The 11,726-nt window shown below is 41.2% G+C and overlaps 3 protein-coding genes across 3 annotated transcripts; all 3 read left to right on the top strand.

Moving 5' to 3' along the window:
- Positions 1-909: 909 nt before the first annotated feature.
- Positions 910-2,637, top strand: LOC310935490 (tripartite motif-containing protein 16-like; the record flags this gene model as incomplete). The annotated part of the gene is made up of 1 exon (XM_083899410.1): positions 910-2,637. One exon carries the CDS (start codon positions 910-912, stop codon positions 2,635-2,637), a length of 1,728 nt encoding a protein of 575 aa, XP_083755536.1.
- A 925-nt stretch (positions 2,638-3,562) lies between these two features.
- On the top strand, positions 3,563-5,233 carry LOC310935676 (tripartite motif-containing protein 16-like; the record flags this gene model as incomplete). Its single annotated transcript, XM_083899610.1, has 1 exon — positions 3,563-5,233. One exon carries the CDS (start codon positions 3,563-3,565, stop codon positions 5,231-5,233), a length of 1,671 nt encoding a protein of 556 aa, XP_083755736.1.
- Positions 5,234-8,058: 2,825 nt separating this feature from the next.
- Positions 8,059-9,744, top strand: LOC310935491 (tripartite motif-containing protein 16-like; the record flags this gene model as incomplete). Its single annotated transcript, XM_083899411.1, has 1 exon — positions 8,059-9,744. One exon carries the CDS (start codon positions 8,059-8,061, stop codon positions 9,742-9,744), a length of 1,686 nt encoding a protein of 561 aa, XP_083755537.1.
- Positions 9,745-11,726: the final 1,982 nt, after the last annotated feature.

Genomic DNA, 11,726 nt, shown 5'->3' with positions numbered 1-11,726 from the left:
TAGTTTTTCCTTACCCTGGTCGAAGGTCTAAGGACAGAGGATGTTACCAACCCTGTGAAGTCCTGTGAGACAAACTATGTTTTGTAAACTGTGGGCTATATAAATAAAGATTGATTGATAGATTGATTGATTAAAAGATTGATGATATTGACTCTGATTCAGTAATAATTGTACTCAAATACCTTGAAACATTCCAAAAATACTACGTGTTGTTTACTTATTATAATATCATTTAGTCAATAACTGATTTCTTGCTGTCAAATACTTGTAAATATATATATAAACGCAACTTCTAAGTACTTTAGTCACCTCAGTGATATTCAGATTTTATTGATGATTTCAATTTTGTTATATTTCATATTTTAACGCTTTAAGGTGCGCACCAAGAAAAAAGCAAAGGAAAAATTATTTCTCCGCATATTTTATTATTTTATTTTATTTACTTATGATAACGATAACAATCAATATATGTACATATATATATTTTTTTTTTATATACGGTATTTCAGATACAGGCCTCTACCATACGGTTGAGACGTCTGTTCATAATAAACACACGCACACGCACACGCACACACACACACACACACACACACACACACACACACACACACACACACACACACACACACACACACAGGGAGTGTCACTAACAACAGAGGTCACTAACAACAGAGGTCACTCCATGTCAGAGTGGGAGTGGCTCCGCCCACTCTGAGCTCACATCTATTTCCTGGTTCCCTCCCCTCCTACAAACACACCTGCAGTTTGACAATGGGAGGAGGAGGAGCCAACAGGTGGACAAGAGCCAGAGCCCACAGGCTCCGCCCACTTCTGCATCACATGTTGTTGAGATCAGAGATCAAACCTGTTCCATTTATGAGGAAGAGAAAGTCAGACGGTGGTGAAATGGCAGGAGTTCAGCTGCACAGAGAAACTCTCTCTTGTTCCATCTGTTTGGATCTTCTGAAGGATCCAGTGACTCTGAACTGTGGACACAGCTTCTGTAAGAACTGTATTAAAGACCACTGGGACTCAGAGGACGTGAAGAGGATCTACAGCTGCCCTCAGTGTAGAAAGATCTTCACACCGAGGCCTGAACTGTTAAAGAACGTCATGTTAGCAGAGTTAGTGGAGGAGCTGAAGAAGACTGGACTCCACGCTGCTCCTGCTCATCACTGCTATGCTGGAGCTGAAGATGTGGCCTGTGATTTCTGCACTGGCAGGAAACTGAAAGCTCTCAAGTCCTGTTTGGTTTGTTTGGCCTCTTTCTGTGAGGAACATCTCCAGCCTCATCATCTATCACCTGCGTTTAAGAAACACAAGCTGGTGGAGCCCTCCAAGAACCTCCAGGAGAACATCTGCCCTCTTCATGATAAGATGATGGACTTGTTCTGCCGCACTGATCATCAGTGTATCTGTTATCTCTGCTCTGTGGACCAACACAAAGACCACGACACAGTCTCAGCTGCAGCAGAGAGGAAGCAGAAGCAGAGAGAGCTGGATCTGAGTCAAGAAGAAGTCCAGCAGAGAGTCCAGGACATAGACAGAGACGTGAAGGTGCTTCAACAGGAGGTGGAGGCTCTGAATCTCTCTGCTGATAAAGCTGAGAAGGACACTGACAAGAGCTTCACTGAGGTGATGAAGCTCCTGCAGACGAGAAGCTCTGAGGTGAAGCAGCAGATCAGATCCAAGAAGGAAACTGAAGTGAGTCGAGTCAGAGACGCTGAGAAGAAGCTTCAGCAGGAGAAGACTGAGCTGAAGAAGAGAGAAGCTGAACTGAAGCAGCTCTCACTCACACACGACCACAACCAGTTTCTCCTCAACTACGGCTCACTGTCAGCACTCAGTCCATCTACACACTCGTCCACCATCAACGTCCGTCCTCTGAGACACTTTGAGGACGTGACAGCAGCTGTGGTGAAGCTCAGAGGACAACTGAAGGACGTCCTGACCCAGACGTGGACAAACATCTCACTGGCTGTGGCTGAAGCAGATGTTTTACTGACAGAACCAGAACCTGAACCTGAACCTGAACCTGAACCTGAACCTGAACCTGAACCTGAACCTGAACCAGAACCAAAGACCAGAGCTGAGTTCCTCAGATATTCACAGGAAATCAAACTGGATCCAAACACAGTAAACAAACGTCTGTTTTTATCTGAGGGAAACAGAAAAGTGACATTGATGAATAAAGATCAGTCTTATCCTGATCACACAGACAGATTCACTGATTATCGTCAGGTCCTGAGTGAAGAGAGTCTGAGTGGACGTTGTTACTGTGAGGTGGAGTGGAGAGGAGGAGAAGTTTGTGTAGCAGTGACGTACAAGAACATCAGAAGATCAGGTTCAGATGAATGTGTTTTTGGATTAAATGACAAATCTTGGGCTTTATTTTGTAACAAAAACAGTTGTCAGTTTGTTCACAACTTCATCAGCACTAAAGTCTCAGATCTTGTCGTCTCCAGAGTGGGAGTTTACCTGGACCACAGAGCAGGTCTTCTGTCCTTCTACAGAGTCTCTGACACCATGACTCTGATCCACAGAGTCCACACCACGTTTTCTCAGCCTCTCTATGCTGGAGTCAGGTTTTATTCTTCACCTGGATCCACAGCTGAGTTGTGTAAACTCAAATAGTCTGGAGTTCTTTCAGGATCAGTGAGTTAAACTCTGAGTTTAAATCTTTAACTTCTCTGCTCTCAGTGAAACGACGACAACAACAACAAGAACAACAACAACAATAATCTGCTCTTTCCTCTGTTTTATCTTTAAATTCCTCAAATCTCTTGTTCCTGAGTCTGAAAACAGTTTTAAAGACTTTATTTAACACTTTAAAACTGAACAAAGTGATGAATCATAAGTGAACTTTAGCTTCTATTGTCATTGATTTTTGTCTCACACGCACACACGCGCGCGCACGCACACACGTGCGCGCACGCACACACACACACACACACACACACTTTTTTTGAATCAAACTTAAGCAAAGGTGATTTTTAGAGTGTTTAAGAGCTATTTTAAGAGTTTAAAGCAAAGTTTTTTATTTTTGAACAATTATGGTAAAAATGTACTGTTTATATCACAGTAATAATTCTGTGTCTGTTGTAAATCAACTTCTGGCAATATTTTCAAAATAAAACGTCATTCAAATTGATTTTTAAAGTGTTTGCGAGCGATTTTAAGAGTTGAAAACAATGGTTATTTAATATCGTGGCACAAAAAAAATATATATTTCATGTTATTATAAATGTACTTTGTTAATTCAGGATCAACTTCTGAAGATATTTTCAAAATAAAATGTAAGTAAAAGTGATTTAACTGTGTTTGAGAGTTATTTTAAGAGTTTAAAGCAAAGTTTTCTTTATACAATTAAAGCAAAACAAATAAAAATTATATAATGAACACACACACACACACACACACACACACACACACACACACAGGGAGTGTCACTAAGAACAGAGTTCACTCCATGTCAGAGTGGGAGTGGCTCCGCCCACTCTGAGCTCACATCTATTTCCTGGTTGCATTTCTGAGGAAGAGAAAGTCAGACGGTGGTGAAATGGCAGGAGTTCAGCTGCACAGAGAAAGCTTCTCTTGTTCCATCTGTTTGGATCTTCTGAAGGATCCTGTGGCTCTGAACTGTGGACACAGCTTCTGTAAGAACTGTGTTAAAGACCACTGGGACTCAGAGGACGTGAAGAGGATCTACAGCTGCCCTCAGTGTAGAAAGATCTTCACACCGAGGCCTAAACTCTTAAAGAACGTCATGTTAGCAGAGTTAGTGGAGGAGCTGAAGAAGACTGGACTCCACGCTGCTCCTGCTCATCACTGCTATGCTGGAGCTGAAGATGTGGCCTGTGATTTCTGCACTGGCAGGAAACTGAAAGCTCTCAAGTCCTGTTTGGTTTGTTTGGCCTCTTTCTGTGAGGAACATCTCCAGCCTCATCATCTATCACCTGCGTTTAAGAAACACAAGCTGGTGGAGCCCTCCAAGAACCTCCAGGAGAACATCTGCCCTCTTCACGACGAGGTGATGAAGATGTTCTGCCGCACTGATCATCAGTGTATCTGTTATCTCTGCTCTGTGGACCAACACAAAGACCACGACACAGTCTCAGCTGCAGCAGAGAGGAAGCAGAAGCAGAGAGAGCTGGATCTGAGTCAAGAAGAAGTCCAGCAGAGAGTCCAGGACATAGACAGAGACGTGAAGGTGCTTCAACAGGAGGTGGAGGCTCTGAATCTCTCTGCTGATAAAGCTGTGGACGACACAGAGGAGAACTTGACTGAGATGATGAATCTCCTGCAGGAAAGAAGCTCTGAGGTGAAGCAGCAGATCAGATCCAAGAAGGAAACTGAAGTGAGTCGAGTCAGAGACGCTGAGAAGAAGCTTCAGCAGGAGAAGACTGAGCTGAAGAAGAGAGAAGCTGAACTGAAGCAGCTCTCACTCACACACGACCACAACCAGTTTCTCCTCAACTACGGCTCACTGTCAGCACTCAGTCCATCTACACACTCGTCCACCATCAACGTCCGTCCTCTGAGACACTTTGAGGACGTGACAGCAGCTGTGGTGAAGCTCAGAGGACAACTGAAGGACGTCCTGACCCAGACGTGGACAAACATCTCACTGGCTGTGGCTGAAGCAGATGTTTTACTGACAGAACCAGAACCAAAGACCAGAGCTGAGTTCCTCAGATATTCACAGGAAATCAAACTGGATCCAAACACAGTAAACAAACGTCTGTTTTTATCTGAGGGAAACAGAAAAGTGACATTGATGAATGAAGATCAGTCTTATCCTGATCACACAGACAGATTCACTGATTATCTTCAGGTCCTGAGTGAAGAGAGTCTGAGTGGACGTTGTTACTGTGAGGTGGAGTGGAGAGGAGGAGGAGTTTGTGTAGCAGTGACGTACAAGAACATCAGAAGATCAGGTTCAGATGAATGTGGATTTGGATTAAATGACAAATCTTGGTCTTTATTTTGTCACCAAAACAGTTGTGAGTTTGTTCACAACAACATCTGGACTAAAGTCTCAGATGTTGTCGTCTCCAGAGTGGGAGTTTACCTGGACCACAGAGCAGGTCTTCTGTCCTTCTACAGAGTCTCTGACACCATGACTCTGATCCACAGAGTCCACACCACGTTTTCTCAGCCTCTCTATGCTGGAGTCAGTTTTTATTATTCTTCACCTGGATCCACAGCTGAGTTGTGTAAACTCAAATAGTCTGGAGTTCTTTCAGGATCAGTGAGTTAAACTCTGAGTTTAAATCTTTAACTTCTCTGCTCTCAGTGAAACGACGACAATAACAACAACAACAACAACAACAATCTGCTCTTTCCTCTGTTTTATCTTTAAATTCCTCAAATCTCTTGTTCCTGAGTCTGAAAACAGTTTTAAAGACTTTATTTAACACTTTAAAACTGAACAAAGTGATCATAAGTGAACTTTAGCTTCTATTGTCATTGAATTTGTCACACACACACACACACACACACACACACACACACACACACACACACACACACACACACACACACACACACACACACACACACACACACACACACACACACACACACACACACACACACACACACACACACACACACACACACACACACACACACACACACACACACACACACACACACAAACACACACACACACACACACACACACGTTTTTGAATCAAACTTAAGCAAAGGTGATTTTTAGAGTGTTTAAGAGCTATTTTAAGAGTTTAAAGCAAAGTTTTTATTTTTGAACAATTATGGTAAAAATGTACTGTTTATATCACAGTAATAATTCTGTGTCTGTTGTAAATCAACTTCTGGCAATATTTTCAAAATAAAACGTCATTAAAAGTGATTTTAGAGTGTTTGCAAGCGATTTTAAGAGTTGAAAACAATGGTTATTTAACATTGTGGCACAAAAAATATATATATTTCATGTTATTATAAATGTACTTTGTCGATTCTGGATCAACTTCTGAAGAGATTTTCAAAGTACAATGTAAGTAAAAGTGATTTCTTCATACAATTAAAGCAAAACAAATAAAAACTATATAATGAACACACAAACACACACACACACACACACACACACACACACACACACACACACACACACACACACACACACACACACACACACACACACACACACACACACACACACACACACACACACACACACACACACACACACACACACAATGACATGTTTTTGAATCAAACTTAAGCAAAGGTGATTTTTAGAGTGTTTAAGAGCTATTTTAAGAGTTTAAAGCAAAGTTTTTTTTGAACAATTATGGTAAAAATGTACTGTTTATATCACAGTAATAATTCTGTGTCTGTTGTTAATCTTGCTGGCAATATTTTCAAAATAAAATGTAAGTATAAGTGATTTTAGAGTGTTTGTGAATTATTTTAAGAGTTTAAAGCAAAGTTTTCTTTATACAATTAAAGCAAAACAAATAAAAACTATATAATGAACATACACACACACACACACACTGCAGCAGCAGCAGCTAGAGGTGCAGTTTGCAGAGCAGCCACAGGATGGCGCCACCTGCTAACATCCTGTCACTACATTCTCTTTGTCTCTCACAACATTCAAACGCTGCAGAAGAAATAAAGAGAAATGAATCAGCAGCAGAAAGAAGTTTGTCCTCTGTGTATAATTACAATGAAACACTAACAAAATGAACTTTTACTCAATAAATAAATGTTCAAAGGAAAGATTTCCAGTGTTTTTGTTGTCAAACTAAACTGTGTTTTGCTAATTCGTGAATATAAAACAACAGTATTTGTCTGCAACTCACTCAGAAATGTTGGAACTGTGTGTAAAGGAGTGAAGTTATTATTATACAAGTGACACAGTTCTGTTCTGGAAGATAATCAGAGTATATTATCTTGACAGCTGATATCACAGTGATAAATGGTGAATGATTTCACTGTAAACTGTGTTACACAACAGTTTGACACAAAGAGCTGGATTTTCTGCCATCAAAACTCATCTGAGACGAACAGAGAGACGGAGATTCTTCTGAAAAATGGACGTAGAATTCTACTGTATGTGACAAACATGAAGGAGAACATGTAAAAAGAATCATTTACAGAGGTTTCCCGCTCATAAACACTTCTTGTGCAGGTAGAAAAAGAAGAAATTCCCATGAGAACTTGCTCTCTTAGCACCTCTTAGCATTGTTTGAGTGATTATTAAAAGATTGATGATATTGACTCTGATTCAGTAATAATTGGACTCAAATACCTTGAAACATTCCAAAAATACTACGTGTTGTTTACTTATTATAATATCATTGAGTCAATAACTGATTTCTTGCTGTCAAATACTTGTAAATATATATATAAACGCAACTTCTAAGTACTTTAGTCACCTCAGTGATATTCAGATTTTATTGATGATTTCATTTTTGTGATATTTAATATTTTAACGCTTTAAGGTGCGCACCAAGAAAAAAGCAAAGGAAAAATTATTTCTCCGCATATTTTATTATTTTATTTTATTTACTTATGATAACAATAACAACAATCAATATATGTACATATATATATTTTTATTTTATATACGGTATTTTAGATACAGGCCTCTACCATACGGTTGAGACGTCTGTTCATAACACACACACACACACACACACACACACACACACACACACACACACACACACACACACACACACACACACACACACACACACACACACACACACACACACACACACACACACACACACACACACACACACACACACACACACACACACACACAGGGAGTGTCACTAACAACAGAGGTCACTCCATGTCAGAGTGGGAGTGGCTCCGCCCACTCTGAGCTCACATCTATTTCCTGGTTCCCTCCCCTCCTACACACACACCTGCAGTTTGACAATGGGAGGAGGAGGAGCCAACAGGTGGACAAGAGCCAGAGCGCACAGGCTCCGCCCACTTCTGCATCACATGTTGTTGAGATCAGAGATCAAACCTGTTCCATTTATGAGGAAGAGAAACTCAGACGGCGGTGAAATGGCAGGAGTTCAGCTGCACAGAGAAACTCTCTCTTGTTCCATCTGTTTGGATCTTCTGAAGGATCCAGTGACTCTGAACTGTGGACACAGCTTCTGTAAGAACTGTATTAAAGACCACTGGGACTCAGAGGACGTGAAGAGGATCTACAGCTGCCCTCAGTGTAGAGAGGCCTTCACACCGAGGCCTAAACTCTTAAAGAACGTCATGTTAGCAGAGTTAGTGGAGGAGCTGAAGAAGACTGGACTCCACGCTGCTCCTGCTCATCACTGCTATGCTGGAGCTGAAGATGTGGCCTGTGATTTCTGCACTGGCAGGAAACTGAAAGCTCTCAAGTCCTGTTTGGTTTGTTTGGCCTCTTTCTGTGAGGAACATCTCCAGCCTCATCATCTATCACCTGCGTTTAAGAAACACAAGCTGGTGGAGCCCTCCAAGAACCTCCAGGAGAACATCTGCCCTCTTCACGACGAGGTGATGAAGATGTTCTGCCGCACTGATCAGCAGTGTATCTGTTATCTCTGCTCTCTGGACCAACACAAAGACCACGACACAGTCTCAGCTGCAGCAGAGAGGAAGCAGAAGCAGAGAGAGCTGGATCTGAGTCAAGAAGAAGTCCAGCAGAGAGTCCAGGACATAGACAGAGACGTGAAGGTGCTTCAACAGCAGGTGAAGGCTCTCATTCTCTCTGCTGATAAAGCTGAGAAGGACACTGACAAGAGCTTCACTGAGGTTATGAAGCTCCTGCAGACGAGAAGCTCTGAGGTGAAGCAGCAGATCAGATCCAAGAAGGAAACTGAAGTGAGTCGAGTCAGAGACGCTGAGAAGAAGCTTCAGCAGGAGAAGACTGAGCTGAAGAAGAGAGAAGCTGAACTGAAGCAGCTCTCACTCACACACGACCACAACCAGTTTCTCCTCAACTACGGCTCACTGTCAGCACTCAGTCCATCTACACACTCGTCCACCATCAACGTCCGTCCTCTGAGACACTTTGAGGACGTGACAGCAGCTGTGGTGAAGCTCAGAGGACAACTGAAGGACGTCCTGACCCAGACGTGGACAAACATCTCACTGGCTGTGGCTGAAGCAGATGTTTTACTGACAGAACCAGAACCTGAACCAGAACCAAAGACCAGAGCTGAGTTCCTCAGATATTCACAGGAAATCAAACTGGATCCAAACACAGTAAACAAACGTCTGTTTTTATCTGAGGGAAACAGAAAAGTGACATTGATGAATAAAGATCAGTCTTATCCTGATCACACAGACAGATTCACTGGTTATCTTCAGGTCCTGAGTGAAGAGAGTCTGAGTGGACGTTGTTACTGTGAGGTGGAGTGGAGAGGAGAAGGAGTTTATGTAGCAGTGACGTACAAGAACATCAGAAGATCAGGGAGTTCAGGTGAATGTTTATTTGGATCCAATGACAAATCTTGGTCTTTATTTTGTTACCAAAACAGTTGTGTGTTTGTTCACAACAGCATCTACACTAAAGTCTCAGATGTTGTCGTCTCCAGAGTGGGAGTTTACCTGGACCACAGAGCAGGTCTTCTGTCCTTCTACAGAGTCTCTGACACCATGACTCTGATCCACAGAGTCCACACCACGTTTTCTCAGCCTCTCTATGCTGGAGTCAGTCTTTATTATTCTTCACCTGGATCCACAGCTGAGTTGTGTAAACTCAAATAGTCTGGAGTTCTTTCAGGATCAGTGAGTTAAACTCTGAGTTTAAATCTTTAACTTCTCTGCTCTCAGTGAAACGACGACAATAACAACAACAACAACAACAATAATCTGCTCTTTCCTCTGTTTTATCTTTAAATTCCTCAAATCTCTTGTTCCTGAGTCTGAAAACAGTTTTAAAGACTTTATTTAACACTTTAAAACTGAACAAAGTGATGAATCATAAGTGAACTTTAGCTTCTATTGTCACACACGCACGCACGCACGCACGCAGGCACGCACACACACACACACACACACACACACACACACACACACACACACACACACACACACACACACACACACACACACACACACACACACACACACACACACACACACACACACGGACACGTTTTTGAATCAAACTTAAGCAAAGGTGATTTTTAGAGTGTTTAAGAGCTATTTTAAGAGTTTAAAGCAAAGTTTTTTTTGAACAATTATGGCAAAAATGTACTGTTTATATCACAGTAATAATTCTGTGTCTGTTGTAAATCAACTTCTGCCAATATTTTCAAAATAAAATGTAAGTAAAAGTGATTTTAGAGTGTTTGTGAGCAATTTTAAGAGTTGAAAACAATGGTTATTTAATATCTTGGGACAAAAAAATATATTTCATGTTATTATAAATGTACTTTGTCGATTCTGGATCAACTTCTGAAGATATTTTCAAAATAAAATGTAAGTAAAAGTGATTTAACAGTGTTTGAGAATTATTTAAAGAGATTTAAGCAAAGTTTTCTTTATACAATTAAAGCAAAACAAATAAAAACTATATAATGAACACACACACACACACATTGCAGCAGCAGCAGCTAGAGGTGCAGTTTGCAGAGCAGCCACAGGATGGCGCCACCTGCTAACATCCTGTCACTACATTCTCTTTGTCTCTCACAACATTCAAACCTTGCAGAAGAAATAAAGAGAAATGAATCAGCAGCAGAAAGAAGTTTGTCCTCTGTGTATAATTACAATGAAACACTAACAAAATGAACTTTTACTCAATAAATAAATGTTCAAAGGGAAGATTTCCAGTGTTTTTGGTGTCATATTTAATATATTTATATTTTAAAGCTTAACGAATACGTTAAAATGCCCTTATCGTCGTCCATTTTCATGTGTAAAGTGATACAGACTCAAATGTGCCTTGAAGCTAAAATAAAAGCGTGAAACCTTTTTTGTTTTATCTGATTAAGAACATGTAAAGTGTGAGTGAGGAACAACAGAGGCCGACTGTGACTCTGCTGCATCATCACGCATGAGTAAAGAGCGCTGATGGCTCGACCTTGCCTTTTAAATGAAGGTCACATCCATTATGTGTCAGTGGCAGCTTCAGGCTAAATCCCCTCATCCCTCACTAAGTTTATTAACCTTCAATCAGAGCAGATTCTCACACGTTTGCTCTTACAGACGACGAATGGCTTGAAAAATAACGGCACAATTTCAAAGAAACAGACAAATTCTGCTCAGTCGTCTGTTTATTTTGTTTCGTGATCCCGTGGTGAACGGTAACCTCGAGCCGAAACCTAACTCATCCCCGAGTCCACATCCTCTGCTTTTATATTTGTTTATTCCTGTTGTGTTGGTGCTTTTCGTGGCATCATTTGCACGTTTGCACGCACACTTTAAACTATCTTAGAGGTGCATTATGTCACAAAACTAAAGAAACTGGCCTTAAAATCCTCCTAATATGTCACAGACTGAGGAATAATGTTCATATAACAAACTGAACTCACCAACAACAACAGTACAGACAACATATTTGCATTAAAAAATATATTTTACGGACTGCAATTCATGTTTTGGCATGATGTGGCGCCACCTACCGCCGTCTACACATCATTGCAGTCAGTAGAGTCTCAGCTGCAGAGCAACCGGGGGTTGCCAGTTACAAAACCTAAAAGAACTCTGTGTTTTGAATTTGAGTGCAGCAAGCGTTTCTGGCC

Source organism: Microchirus variegatus (genome assembly GCF_963457635.1).
Source record: "Microchirus variegatus genome assembly, chromosome: 13".
Lineage (NCBI taxonomy): Eukaryota > Metazoa > Chordata > Actinopteri > Pleuronectiformes > Soleidae > Microchirus > Microchirus variegatus.
This window is presented reverse-complemented; position numbering and strand designations above follow the sequence as displayed.